This window comes from Alosa alosa, chromosome 13, assembly GCF_017589495.1.
Source record: "Alosa alosa isolate M-15738 ecotype Scorff River chromosome 13, AALO_Geno_1.1, whole genome shotgun sequence".
Classification (NCBI taxonomy): Eukaryota; Metazoa; Chordata; class Actinopteri; order Clupeiformes; family Clupeidae; genus Alosa; species Alosa alosa.
This window is the reverse complement of record NC_063201.1, coordinates 7,273,774-7,288,599: the sequence shown is the minus strand read 5'-3', so window position 1 is coordinate 7,288,599 and position 14,826 is coordinate 7,273,774. Positions and strand designations below refer to the sequence as shown.

Below are 14,826 nucleotides of genomic sequence, written 5' to 3'. Positions count from 1 at the left end.
TATCTAAACAATATTCAAATAATTATCTGTCTGGATGCTAGTAAATCAAATACAGGATGATATTTGAACTGTAATGTAAATTTAAATAAAAAACCCTAACCCTAGTAGTACCCTCTTTAAACATTTATTTGGCAGATAAATGAGACCCTGAACAATTCAAACTAAATCATAAAATGTAGCACCTGGCACACACAGAAAAGGTATAAAATCTGGATTTCTTTAATGTAATTGTGCATCACCTTGACATATGTCCTTACATTTTCATGTATGCTAAATCAATGACATAAAACATTTCAGAGCACATCATCAGTAATAACCAATGTTTCCAACATGACATTTCAAGTTACATGATTACACAATCCTTTCAAGCTCAATTTAATACAATTAACAATAAGAACATGAATCAGTGTTCAAGCAGGAGGTACATCAGCTTAAAAATAACTCGTTTGCCTTGTTTTCCTGTAGTACACATCAGATTTCTCCTTTTGCATGCTGCATGTAATGCATCTGTAGCTCGAGTTCTTGAGCGAATGCACACCCACAGATCACACACTGGCGGCGGTCTGTGGGGAAAGGCAAACGGCCTGTCAGGTTAGGCAGCTCAGTCCGAGGAGCTATCTGAGCAAAGGGCCGAGGAGGCCTATCGCCTATTATTCCCTGTGGGTTGAAAAACAGGTTCTGAGGTGGCGGCCTCGATATCTGGTTGACTGCAACGGAGTGAAGGGGGTGTGGAGCTGGCAGGCCAAGTGGAGGTAGTGGTCGTAGAGCAGGGGAGAGAAACGGTGGGGCCTGGTTGATGATTATCTGCGGTCCCGTCATCAGTGGCAACTGGGTCTGGCCTCGCACTGTCCCCTGCTGTATTGGTCCTGTTAACAATGTCTGGGACCCCCCTGGGGCCGTCTGAAACCCCCACACTGCAGGGGCGTCCCCGTGTGGGAAACGAGGTGCTCCATACTGAATGGTTATAGGGCTCATTTGTGAAGATGTGGTGGGATTCACCCAGGTTGAAGCTAACGGAGGTTGCTTTTGCTGCTGCAGTTGTATTTGTTGTTGCTGTAACTGTAGTTGTTGTTGTTGTTGTTGTTGTTGTTGTTGCTGCTGCATCTGTAACTGTTGTTGTTGTTGCTGCTGCTGTTGCTGCAGCTGTAGTTGTTGTTGCAACTGTAATTGTTGTTGCTGTTGCTGCAGTTGTAATTGCTGTTGTTGTTTCTGCAGCTGCTGCTGCAGTTGCAATTGTTGCTGCTGCTGCTGCTGCAATTGTAGCTTTTGTTGTTGCAAGTGCATTAGTTGATGTGGTTGCAATTGTTGTTGCTGCAGTTGTTCTACTGCACTGCTGTCTTGAGAACTTAGGGTCTTGGGAATGATTGAGGTAGCTTGGAATGTCCAGAGGGTACTCTCTGTCGCTGGTGGTAAGTGAGAAGCGTCTATTTGTGTCTGATTTGTCGCCATGGACTGGTTTGCTGAACCTGGAGATTGTTGTCGTAGTTTATCTGTACCATTGCCAGGTTGGTCTGATATAGTTTGGGCTATACCAATGGGTATTTTATAACTCCATAATTTAGTGTCATCTTTCGATGATTGAGAGGACACCCCAGGCTGGGTAGTTGGTGTAGATGTTGAAACTTTAGGCCCGTGTGATAACTGTGGCTCTTGCTCATTTGGCTTAGTGGGGGCAATACTGGACCCTGTGTCATGAGGAAGAGTGCCTGTTGAGGTCTGTGGCTGCACAGAGGTAGTAGTGCTACCCCATAAGATGGAAAGAGGACTCCTCTCATGCTCTGTTGGGCCCTTTGTTGGGCTTTGGATGTGTGAAACAACTGGGGATGTTTTGGTGCCCCAAGAAAGAGTTCCATCTTCTAGGCGTGGGTGGGGTTTGGAAAACAGAATTCCTGCTTGTGAAGTCACACACGTCTCAGCACGGCTCTGTGGCAAGGAGTGTGAGAGTGCTTCTGCCTGAGCTTGTTGTTGCTGTTGCAGTAACTTTTGCTGTGCTTGCTGTTGCACTATTTGGTTCGCCTGTGGGGCCATCACAGAAATCCAAGTCACATTCTGCACCTGGGCTGGCTGGGTTTGTCGCTCTATTTGCCATTGCTGATGCTGCTGCTGTTGCTGCGGGGCATGGACCGTGTTCACTGTCGGCTCTGGCTGTCTTTGTGGTTCTCGCTTCTGTGATTGCTGTGTGACTGCGATGCCAGGCTGCCACAGCTCCTGCTGCATTGGCAGCTCCTGCGGGTCAGATTGACGTGCAAAGCTCTGTGACTGCTGCGGTGGCGGTGGCATCCTTCCCTGCCAGTCTTGGCCTTGTGACACAGGGGCAGCATACGTGCTTGGCTGGGTGAGCATCATTGTTCCAGGGGCTCTGTCCCATCTTTGCCAGTCTGATCTAAAACTGTCCCCTCTCCTGCCCCTCTTACCCTCTTGATGCTTGCGCGTGTGAATCTTCTGGTGCACCAACAAGCTGCTCAGCCACTGAAACGACTTGTTGCACTCCTGGCAGCGATGTGGCCTCTCACCCGTGTGAGTGTTCATGTGATCTCGAAGCAGGTAGGCCAGCCCAAAACTTTTGTTGCAGAGGTGGCACTTATGGGGTTTGTCTCCTGTGTGGGACAGCATGTGTCGCTGCAGTTGGTCCTCATCACTGTAGCCTTTGCGGCACTGCGTGCAGCGGAATGGCTTCTGTTGGTGGAGTCTTTGATGGGTCCTCATGTTCTGGAGGAATGCAAAGTCTTTTCCACAGTCAGGGCATTTGTATGGCTTCTTGCCTGTGTGGATGATGAGGTGCTGTTGTAAATAGCTGCCGAACCTAAAAGACTTGCCACACTCATTGCAACGGTATGGTTTGTCCTTACTGTGAATGCGCATGTGCAACTCCAGAACAGAACGGTGGCGAAAACCTCGGCCACAGTCTCGGCATTTTAGAGGTTTCTTGTCTATCTGGTCACCGTAGATACCACTCCCCGGCATGCTCTCTCTCCTCCCCATGCCGAGGCCCCCGCCCCGCACATCCCTCCTCATGAATGAAGCCTCATGAGTAATGACATGGGACTGCAGGCTTGCTTCGTCTGAAAACGACAGTGGGCACTGAGCACAGGCGTACGTCGGCTCCGATTGCTTTACCCCGTTACTCATGCCCTCATACTCTGCCTCATGGACCAGCATGTGCACCCTCAGGTCAGCGGGTCTGTAATAGACCTGTGAGCACAGAGGGCAGTTGTACAGCCGTGGTTGCTCCACTGCGTAGTTAGCATTCTCTTTGTCCACCACAGACGCCTCGTGCGACAGCTCGTGGGTGGCGATGTGCTCCTGCAACTTGGCCTCGTCGGAGAAGGTGTCCAGACAGTGAGGGCAGCTGTGTGGATGCTTCTGGTGCTGGCGGAGGTGAGCACGCAGGTTCTGGGAAAAGGCAAACACTTTCCCGCAGTCGCGGCAGCGGAAGGGCTTCTTGCCCGTGTGCAGGTACTGGTGTTGGTGCAAGAGGCTGGCGTACTTGAAAAACTTGCCACAGATGTTGCAGTGGTACGGGCGCTCGTCCGTGTGCTTCCGCCGGTGGTCCTCCATGACAGAGCGATGTCTGAAGACCATCCCACACTCAGGACATGCAAAGGGCTTGAGAGCAGCGTGAGACCGCTGATGAATCCTCAGCATCATGGCAGAATGAAAGCCCTTGTTGCACTCCAGACAGCGGAAAGGGCTTTCCAGGGAGTGTGTCTGCATGTGGGCAGTGATGGAAACTCTGTACTGAAACTCCTTGCGACATAACGGACATCGGTACGGCTTCTCTGGGGCCAGTTTACAATTGTGCGTGCGGAGCTTGGCCAGCGTGTCAAATGTCTTACCACAATATTCACACTGTGGGTCATTTTGTGTGTCTTTCGCCTTGATAAGGGCTTTTCTGTCTGAAAACGATACAGATGCTTGTACTGAGGGTGCTACGGACTCAGCTTTCTCCTTCTCCTTGTGTTCATTTCGATGCTTGATGAGGCTGCTCCGGTGCTGGAATGTGAGGCCGCACTCTTTGCAGGTGAGGGAGGCTTGTTCGTCCTGGTGCATGTGGAAGTGACGGTGGAGGTTGTATGTCTCTCGACGGGTGAAACACTTCCCACATTCACGGCATTCCAGACGAGATTTCCTCTGCTTCACAACAACAACCTCCTCCTCTACTTTGCCTTCCTCGGATGCTTCTACCTCTCCTTCTTTTTTTTTCTCATCTTCTCCTCCTCCTTTCTCCTCCTCTCGTGTCTTTCCTTTCTCATCTTCACCTCCTCCTTTCTCATCTTCACCCCCTCCTTTCTCATCTTCACCTCCTCCTTTCTCATCTTCACCTCCTCTTTTCTCATCTTCACCACCTCCTCCTCCTCCTACTCCTTTCTTCTCTAATGCCACTGGTTCTTCAGCATGCAATTCTTTGCTGACTTCCTCTGATGCAGCCTGATCATCCTGCAGCTGAGGTGGTTCTACTTTCCGTTTCAATGTTGTTTCAGCTCCGGATGAAAGTTCTACAGTCTCCTTCCTTGGCTCAGGTGTAACATCATCTGCTCCATCAGCTTCAAGGGCTAATGGTAAACAACATCAGTATATTTCATTAACAGATCGAAAGCACATTTGACTATAAAATGTCTCACTTGTTAAGTAACTTCTTGTAATGATGCTGTTTCTAGTCATACTTAATTGGCTATACAATAACTTTCATAATGAGAAAAATAGCATACATTATCAATATCAACATTATAAAAAATGTCAACAAACAACAGACGGAAGATTGAACAACTATGTGTACACAAATCAAAAACCATAAACAAGAGAATGAAGTAGATATATTATTGTCAATACGTGCTGCACACAGGCTGCACATGCATAGCAACCACACAACATATTAGCAAGCTAGCGGAGACTGAATTACAGTAACAGTAACGATACAATGTTGCTTTACCATTTCCCCCACAGTCGTTTAGTATGGGTTGCCCCGAATCTTCCTCCGTGTCAGACCATTCCATTTGGAGCTGAAGGCTTGAGGAAACAACGGAGGGTTTCTTCGTCTCTGTTGTAGAAACGGTGGACTCCAAATCAACGAGACTTGTGCTGGATTCTGCATGACTTACTAACCCTGAATCAACATCTGTTTGCACATTTTCTTTCGCTTCGGCATTGTTATCGAAATCCTTTGCACTAACATCATGTTCTCTTAAAGAAACGCCAGATTCGGCATCATTCTTTACATCTCTAGAGTTAATTAACGGGTCATTCGGCACTCTGTCGGGGTTCTGTGTGTGCTCGGCAGCCATGTTCCCTCTGCCTGCCTCTTCATCAGAAAGAATGGCTGGAACGAAATGATGACGTCAGAGTCGTCACGGAGGTTGAACCAGAGTTGAATCTAGAAATTATTATGCTTTCTTCCTTCATAAAAAACGTTCATAAAAACTTACTAAAAAGGTGAATGAATACATACATTCAACAAAACAATAGCCTGATTACAAGCCTACATTTTATAATCACTATTTAAATAGGCCTATATTGTTAAGCCTAGCCTATACCTAAGACATATTAGCCTATGTATGCAGCCTTCAAAGCAAAGTTGTTCTCTTGGAATCAAATTCATTACAATCTCTAATAAAATGTCAAAAGGACTTAAAGGTGTAATACAACCCCAAAACAGAAAAAGTTGGGACGGTGTGTAAAAAGTGAATAAAAACAGAATGTAATAATCTGCAAATCTCTTACACTCATATTTAGTTGCAAAAAGGACAGATAACATACCAATGTTGAAAATGACAAATTTGACTATTTAATGGAAAATATATGTTCAATTTGAATTTGATACCAGCAACATGTTTCAAAAAAAATAGGTGGGACGGGGGTAACAAAATGCTGGAAAAGTTGTGTAATGATAAAGAAAACAAAAGGAGGTATATTTCATTAACTAACAACTAATAAGGGTAACTGGCAACACAATTGGGTATGAAAAAGAGCATCCCAGAGGCGCAGGGTCTCTTAGTAAAGATGTATTCATCACTCTGTGTAAACCTGTGGGCACAAATGATGAAATAATGTACTTTAATTCTTCTTAAGATGGAATTGTGAAGTATTTGGGGAGTTCATCATCTACAGGACATAATATTATTAAAACATTCAGAGAATCCAGCAAAATCTTTGCAAACAGGGAAAGAACTGAAAAACAAATTGGATGGCCGTGGTCTTTTGGACCTCAGATGGCGCTGCATCAACACCAAACCTGTTTCCAGATGTGTTGTATGGGCTCAAGAAAACCTCTGATAACCAGTTTGAACCAGTGCACAGTTTGATACTCGATTCAAAAACTGCAGCCCAAATTGTATTGAGACATGACACAGAAAATACCACCGTCTTATCTGGGCCTAAGCTTGTTTAAATGGAAAAGGGTCTTGTGGTTAGACCAATCAAAATTTGCCATTCTTTTTGAAAATCATGGACTCATCTGGGCTAAAGAGGAGAGGGCCTATCCAAGTATCCAACATATCCAACTTGCAATTAGAGCTCAGTTCAAAACCCAACATCCATGACGGTGTGGAGGAGCATTAGTGCCTACAGCATGCAATCTTGCACATTTGGCAAAGCACAATCAATTCTGAATGATGTATACAGGTGTTGAGCTGCCATCCAAGCAATGTCTTTTCCAGGGAAGACCTAAAAATATTTCAGGCAAACAATGCCAAAAGGAATTCTGCACATATTTAAACAGCATTTATCCATAGATAAGCCCAGGTGCTAAAATGGCCTATCTGCAGTTCAGATTTGTAAAATTAGGTGCATAATGGAATGAAAAACATGACTAAGAATACCCCATACTGTTGAGCAACTCAATTCTCAAAACTCTAGCAACTGGTTTCCTCAGTTCCTAAGCATTTACAGAATTTTGTTAAATCAAGAGGTGAAGCAGCACAGTGGTAAACATGCTCCCGCCCCAGCTTTTCTTTAAAACATGTTGCTGGCATTAAATTCAAAATTAACATATATTTTCCATGAAATAGTCGAATTTGATATGTTGTCTATGTCCTTTTTGCTGCTAAATATGGGTTTACGAGACTTGTATATTATCACATTCTGTTTTTATTTGCATTTTACACAATGTCCCAACTTTTTCTGTTTTGGGGATGAAATGTGTAATATATTCTCCTAGATGATCAATATGTTAAATGTTGCAAAATGTTGTATTCAGTAGGGTTGATAAACAGAACAACCTCAAAACAAGCACACTCTAACTCAACCAAACTTGAGGGAGTCAGGAGTTTTTGTATCACCAAAAGTCAAGAACAGGTATAAAAAAAATCAAATGTTGTGTATTTGACACATTTTGTATGCACATGCAATGTTAACAGAATGTTCACTTAGTCACACAATTTTAGCTCATTGCTCATTTCCATTAACATTGCCTTTATTTTACATTCTGGTTAGTAGGACAACAGGATACAATATAATATACAGATATTGCCAGAATATATACCCCTCATATACAAATTGTGCAAAATGGTAAAAGTTTTCCTCCTCGCAAAGGCTTTGCACTAGTTTGCTAACAAACCAGAATCTGCATGCAGAATCACAATGCATATCAGTAGCTGACATACTGTATACTGTATTTTTGTTTTTTTAAAACCACAATAATGTGGAATCAATAATAGGATAAAAGTGCTTTCTGGAATAAGTTTCTGACATGCTTGTTAAGGAACACATTTTTTTTCTTTGAACATGAGAAAAATATTTAATGTGTCCTAATAAAATGCAACAAATGTAAGCCCTGTTCATCTTGTTAAAATTACTCTGCTGTAAACCTCATTTAGAGGAATGGTTACAACCCTTATATATGTCAAATTATAGGAGAGATTCACAGAACCTCTGGCTTTTCCTACATAAGTGGAATGACCAATTGGAAATCTCTGAATCTCAATATAATTCCTGTTTCCCGTCATTACAATTCCCACTTTCAAGAGTCTTGACTATGTGTGAATAGCATTCAAAAGTGCTTAAGGTAATTCTAATAATGATTGTCGACCCATCAGGTTTCAACAATAACTTTTACTCAACTCCGACAAGTCACTTAATTAATGCAATTGCAAAAATTGAGTTTTTGTAATAATTACTTCAAACCAAAATGTATAAATCATTGATACATTGTATAGCATAGGTGATCTTATAGTCACTTATAAGACAGCAAGGAGACAGATGGCATTTCTCTGAGTGAAGGTGACGTCTCAATGAATACCTGAAAGTAAAATAAATAATCGAACATTCATCAAAGCATGGATATCAAGCATTAGCGTCTTCTTCTACGGCGCTGATCACCTGTCCTCCCCCGTCGGGACCGCTGGGTCGTGCCATTCACACTTGCCAATCGATCAGGATGGGCTGTACCATCCAAAATATCAGGGGGTGTTGGCTCAGAAGGAAGTGACGGGGTTAGCTGATCATTCGAGTTTGTAGGATGTTGACGTTCCTGTTCCTGTTGCTGCTGTAGAACCTGATTTGGTTGTAAGGGCGGATTATGCTGCGGCTGCTGCTGCTGTGGCACCTGTTGCTGCTGAGACTGCTGATGTGGATGAGGCTGAGGCTGAAGATGATGCTGTGCCTGCTGCTGCTGCTGTTGGCTCTCGAGCAGCCCCAGTAACCTCTGCAATAGGACATTGTTTTGCTGTAAGCTGACCGAGAGAGCCTCCTGGGAGGCCACCAGGGTCCGCATGTCACAGCGGAAACCCTCCCCGAACTCCCGCAGACTCTGCTCCACGCGGTCCCCGAGCCGCACTGCAGCTTCGCCCAGACCCCGCAGTTCATCCTCCAGCCAAGAGACGCGTGGAGGGGGGGCCTCAAGGAGACCCTGGTGGGCCCCTAGTGAGGGTTGAGGGCTCGGCTGCGGAGTCCCGTTGAGGAACGGAGCACTGTAGAGGGGGGAAGGAGGTAGCCAACGTTCTGATGTTGGCGGAGGCACTATTCCCAAACCCAGTCCCAAACCCAACTTGTCTTCCATGCTACTCTCAGCACCGTCTCCACACTCTCCCTCCCCTTCGTCATGCTCACCTGCTTCATCCTCTTTCTCGCAACCATCCCTCTCAGATCCTTCACCACCACCTGCTGAGCAGAAAACAAGTTTGCATCTTCATGTGAACTTTACAGAGTGTTATAAGTATAAGTAAGTATAAGTATATATATACACTCTTTTGATCCCGTGAGGGAAATTTGGTCTCTGCATTTATCCCAATCCGTGAATTAGTGAAACACACACAGCACACAGTGAACACACAATGAGTTGAAGCACACACTTATCCCGACGCAGTGAGCTGCCTGCTACAGCGGGGCTCGGGGAGCAGTGAGGGGTTAGGTGCCTTGCTCCCCGAGGCACATCAGCCGTTCCTACTGGTCGGGGTTCGAACCGGCAACTCTCCGGTTACAAGTCCGAAGCCCTAACCAGTAGGCCACGACTGTGGTTGAGTGGACGGAGTATTACATACTGACAAAACAACAAGATTGACATGTCTTAAAAAGAGAGAACTAATGAATAGTTACCTGCGTCTGTGTCAGAGAAACTCATGTTACTGCCCTTTCCTCGGGAACTCTGTTTCTGATGGCCCTGTTGAAGCCTGGGGCTTGCCTGAGCAGACCTCCCCAGAACCGACGCTCCCCTGCTGGATGGCACGTAGCAGCTGCGATACCTGGCGTCTGCCAGCCTCCCACCATTTCGTCTCTTGAGGTCATCCCATCGCTTCTTCACCTCGCGTAAGGTCCGCGGGACTCTGGAGACGGCGTTGACCCTTTCGAGTATTCCAGCCCAGATGCGCTCCCTCTCACGGCGCCGGAGCCTCCCTGCAGGGCCAAAGAGTTCGCCTTCACAGCGCGTCACCTCGGACACCAGGACTTCTAGCTCAGCTCCGCTAAAACGACTCTTACGCTTGCCTCCACTTCCTGCTGCCAGTGTAGAAGACACTCCTCTATCTACAGAGAGGAAAAAAACAAAACTAAATCAAACTCCCAGCAAAGTCAATGCTCTCTAGCCATAAACATGAAAGTACCTGGCTGACAATAATGAAGGAACTGGCTTACTCTGTTCAGTGTAAAAAAGGTCGTCGGATGACAGGCCTGGCGCCACAACATTAGGGTGCACCACCACAACATTGAAAGGAAGCCCATCCGGCAGGCTGCCATTATGATCACAGCTCCCCTCCGAGTCATCATCCTCCCGGGGGAAGCCATCCTCCGAGATGCCTCCTCCGCAGGGTCCCTCCGGTGACTCCTCTTTGATGTGCTTGGGAGGCGAGTGCTCGTATAGCAGCCCCCCCTCCTCATAGTATTCAGTCATTAATCAGGCCTGGTTCGCAGACACACTAACCAAGTTGTCAGAGGCAGCGCCATTCACTCAACTAGACAGAAGTTGTCTTGCACTCAATAAACAGAACAATCAGGTTTCATAAATATATTTCCTGAATGGCCTAAATATTGTTTGGTTGAAGTTGAATGTACACTGGTGGTAAAACTATGACTATTACGTAGGCTAATGAAAAAGGGCAGCTGGGAAAAAATAAAGTAGTCCAGCTCTTGGCAAAAATGTCACAGGCGTCAACTAGCTTACCTAACACAGTAGGTCCATTGCCTATACAAAGATACACGACTAGTAAGAGGGACGTATTACTTGATAAATAAACAAATATATACATTTACCGAAAACATTAGGCAGAAACCAACACAAAGCCATTGCACAGACTTGCAAAGCCCGGCCTAGTTTGTTAAATTAACGTGAAGGGGGGCTTCCACACATAAAAGGCTAATAGGTAGAACTAGACAGAAAAGCCATATCAGAAATTACTATTTCAACGACAAAGATTACACTTCATAGAAAAAATAAGATCACAATCTGACTGGCTAACTTGTAGGTAAATGCGCACTGCGCATTTATTCTGCACCACATCCGCAATGGATGCGCATTCTGCATAAATTAGGCTATGTTAGCCAGCACGATTTCATTACATTTGCCAGACCCCGGTTGCGGTGAAATGTCATTGCTTTGTTTACACACTGAGTAAACGAGACTACAGAAGATGAAATGTTCTTCTACTCACCTTACGACATATATACGCATTAACAAGGAACAACATTATCACATCGTCAAAACTGTGCAGTATAACCTAGCCTGTTTGAAAGTCTTTCTTGAACACAGACTGTTTAACGTCGCGAGATTTAGACGTCATTATAAAAGGTACAGGGAACGAAGTTCAAAAATCGTGAATCGTGTGAAATCACTTCTTAGCCTACGTCTATTTCGAAAAGCATAAAGTAGGCTACGCCTTGGTTACAAAGATGTTGTAATATGAAAGGTTAGAAAATATGCACTTGATATTTGGGTATATCCCTAAACTGATTAGGCTAAAGCTGGATAAAGCTGCAATGCAATCAATTTGCAATATGAAAGTGGTCAATTTTTTAGTCGATTAATTGACTGCTATATCAGATCAGTAAAAAATGCTCAATAGACCAGAAAGGATTTGGTTATTTTTACTTATTTGTTCAACTTCTGAAACAAAGTAGCAAATCAAATAGCCTAAAACTATGTGAATCATAGTAGCAAAGGTAGCCTACAATGTGCACGTGAAACATGTAGCCCAGCATTATTAGTTTGGATAAGGCCTGCATTCCTGCAGTTATTGCTTATAGGGTAACTTTTGTGCCCAAGTGATTCAGTGAATCAATCAACAGCTGTTATCTAATGACTAACTTAGTCAAATTTCCTGCCTACTAAATTCTATCTTGCTTACTCACTATTTCACAGTGTATGGTGTCTAGTGCTGGTGGATGCAATGCTGCTAGCTTAAATCAGATGGCACCTGTTGTCAGTGGACGATGCGTAAACAACTTGAAGGACTTGAAGCTGTGAACTCTGAACTTCCAGAGTCTACAACTACGTATATCCCAGTGACGTGGCTATTCATCATATGGCATGGACCGCAGGCCCGTGGCATTTCAGTCCAAGGGAAATAATTAAATAATTGATTAACTCGTCCAAATAACAGTTGAGGCCATTAGCAGTCTCAACATCTGTGTTTGTGCACTCACAGATTTGACCACTGAGAAGTCTTGAGTCTGTGAATGCTCAGCCATAAACACTTAATGCAGAATTGTAGTGGCCTGTGAAATGTAAAGGGTAACCCTTTTTTCACTTGTGACTGTAATCACCATATGGCATCAAAAAACAAATGGATGAAAAGTGCAACAATGTGGTTTTGTCGCAGCCCACAATTTGTTGTTCTTTTGCTTCTCTTAGATATGGAATTTTTGATTAAGTATAGACTATGTCAGGATGTATTCAATTTTGTTATTTGTTAAATATTGTCTTTTGCTTCTTTTTGTATGTGCCGTCATTTGTTGTTGCTTTTACATATATTTGGATTTTGCTATTTTGGCACATTGCCTTTTTTTCAGGACTCAAAGCCAATTAAAGTTATATTTATACTTATTTTCTCTTGTTTGTTACGGAGTTTATCTTCTGGACTGTGCTCTGGCTACATTTCCACAGAGGGACATATATCTGATGTGGTATCATATGTACACAAGGTACAATTTTAACCTACAGAAGCACATTCATACACCTGCCATTTCACATACTAGTTAATACTTGACAGACACATAGAAAGAGCAGGCCTATATAAACCGGTCACTCCTTGTCCAGTACACTGGTCATTTCACAGACACTGCAGTCATGAAGGCTTTGATTCTCTTGGCTCTCTTTGCCGTTGCTTGTGAGTATGGAAACTTTCAGACCATTAAATTGTCTTCTCTCTCTCAGTGGACTGACTTGCATGTTTGAGTCTAGTCCTAAATGCATACCCTCATAATTTTGGTACAGATGCCGCCCCTCTGGAGGAGGACGACAAGATCGTGGGAGGGTATGAGTGCAAGAAGAACGCTCTGCCCTACCAGGTCTCTCTGAACTCTGGATACCACTTCTGCGGAGGTTCCCTGATCAGCAGCACATGGGTTGTGTCTGCTGCCCATTGCTACAAGTCGTGAGTATCTGTTTTGAATTTTAATTTCAATAAATTGGTCTGGGCAATTATGATTTATTTGCAGATTCTTGTCTGGAGTTGATTCTTGTCTGAAGGCTGCAATTTGCTTTCAAATCAAACATTCAAACTCTATTTTTCTCTCTTGCTTTAAGCCGCGTTGAGGTGCGTCTTGGTGAGCACAACATTGCTAGCAATGAGGGCACTGAGCAGTTCATCAACTCCGCCAAGGTCATCCGCCACCCCAGCTACAACAGCGGCAACCTGGACAATGACATCATGCTGATCAAGCTGAGCAAGCCCGCCACCCTCAACAGCTACGTGAAGGCCGTGGCCCTGCCCTCCAGCTGTGCCAGCTCTGGAACCCGCTGCCTGGTCTCTGGCTGGGGCAACACCAGCGGAAGTGGCAGTAAGTCGACTCTAGTAACGACAACGCCAGTGCTATGCCTGCCGACTTGATAAGGAGCATCACTATTATTCCTTGTTGTAAACCCACAGGCAACTACCCTGACCGCCTGAGGTGCCTGGATCTCCCCATCCTCAGCGACAGCTCTTGCAGAAGCGCCTACCCTGGTCAGATCACCTCCAACATGTTCTGCGCTGGATTCATGGAGGGAGGCAAGGACTCTTGCCAGGTAATGTGCAGTCATTTGTTACATTTTCATCGCAGGCACTCTGATCGGCAACATGCGGTATTCCATATGTAATGTGATATGCCATTTTCTCATCACACTGTGTCACATCCTTGTCCAGGGTGACTCTGGTGGCCCCGTGGTGTGCAACGGAGTGCTGCACGGTGTTGTGTCTTGGGGCTACGGCTGTGCCATGAAGAACAAGCCTGGTGTCTACGCCAAGGTGTGCAACTACAAGTCCTGGATCAGCAGCACCATGTCCTCCAACTAAATTTCATGTTGATACGACTAACATGCAGTAGAGCTCATACCAACAGCTCTTCAATCAAATTTCAATAAAAAAAAACACATATGTTGAAATGATCACTATTTTGTTGTCGTTTTTTAGTAAAACATGCTGTCATTGTTTTTTAACTTAGTTTCTTTCATACATGACATATATTATGATGTTGAAATGGCACATATTAAAAATATTAAATTTTTTGACATTTCATTAAATTGCATGAAAAATGTATAACCAAGTAATGTAAAATATTACTTTTATCCATTCAAACTTGAGAGGAACAAAATTATTTGGTGTATAATTTATACCCTTGATGGGGAAATTCAAATGATCCAAAGATTAAAAAAAAACACATGTCACATCATTGAATAACATTTTACCATACAGTATGTTCTGTTACTGTTTTACAAGTACAACACCTCACTAAGTATCAGTGGATTACACTTAATGCAAAAATAAATTGTCATTCAAATGACTTCTTTTCCTGGTCCTCTCTCTATCAAAGCTGAGACCTACTAAAACTGCTGAGAAGAGATAACCTACACTATTTTTGTTGCAACAGGTAACAGGCCACATACCTCTAACATTTTCATTTCAGATATACACAGGAAAAGTGTCAATTCCCATGTGCTGTAGGTAGGGGATTTCCCCAATCTGGCTGATCAACAAGCGTATTAAGCATTGACAACATGATGGGGGATACAACAACAATGTACAAATGGCTGGCGGCAGTCGTAAAGCTGCCATGTTGTAACAAAATATAGCCTCAAGCTGCAACAATTGGGATCCAAGCAGTTGGACACCATGGGGACACTTGTTGCTTATCGAAGAATTTGTGGACTAAATACACTGGGGAACGAGACACAGGTGAAGGGTATGTTCATATGCAAATCTCAGA

General features: G+C 44.2%; 3 protein-coding genes across 5 annotated transcripts; 1 reads left to right on the top strand and 2 right to left on the bottom strand.

The window, feature by feature from the left end:
* Window positions 1-203: 203 nt before the first annotated feature.
* Window positions 204-5,319, bottom strand: zgc:66448 (uncharacterized protein LOC327401 homolog). Its single transcript, XM_048262059.1, has 2 exons — window positions 4,931-5,319; window positions 204-4,553 (listed from the first exon to the last, which is right to left on the bottom strand). Exons 1-2 carry the CDS (start codon window positions 5,280-5,282, stop codon window positions 472-474), a joined length of 4,434 nt encoding a protein of 1,477 aa, XP_048118016.1. The 5' UTR covers window positions 5,283-5,319; the 3' UTR covers window positions 204-471.
* A 1,974-nt stretch (window positions 5,320-7,293) lies between these two features.
* On the bottom strand, window positions 7,294-11,189 carry si:ch211-261d7.3. 3 transcript variants are annotated; one of them, XM_048262051.1, is made up of 4 exons: window positions 11,076-11,182; window positions 10,063-10,343; window positions 9,529-9,954; window positions 7,294-9,096 (listed from the first exon to the last, which is right to left on the bottom strand). In XM_048262051.1, exons 2-4 carry the CDS (start codon window positions 10,316-10,318, stop codon window positions 8,285-8,287), a joined length of 1,494 nt encoding a protein of 497 aa, XP_048118008.1. In that variant the 5' UTR covers window positions 10,319-10,343; window positions 11,076-11,182; the 3' UTR covers window positions 7,294-8,284. The 3 variants fall into 3 exon arrangements, with proteins under 3 accessions (XP_048118008.1, XP_048118006.1, XP_048118009.1); XM_048262049.1 differs by having other exon boundaries at window positions 10,063-11,189; XM_048262052.1 differs by having other exon boundaries at window positions 7,294-9,093; window positions 10,063-11,189.
* Window positions 11,190-12,691: 1,502 nt separating this feature from the next.
* Window positions 12,692-14,008, top strand: LOC125306595 (trypsin-3). Its single transcript, XM_048262057.1, has 5 exons — window positions 12,692-12,749; window positions 12,857-13,016; window positions 13,169-13,422; window positions 13,512-13,648; window positions 13,767-14,008. The coding sequence occupies exons 1-5, from the start codon at window positions 12,710-12,712 to the stop codon at window positions 13,914-13,916; spliced, it is 741 nt and encodes a 246-aa protein (XP_048118014.1). The 5' UTR covers window positions 12,692-12,709; the 3' UTR covers window positions 13,917-14,008.
* The last annotated feature ends 818 nt before the right edge of the window (window positions 14,009-14,826 follow it).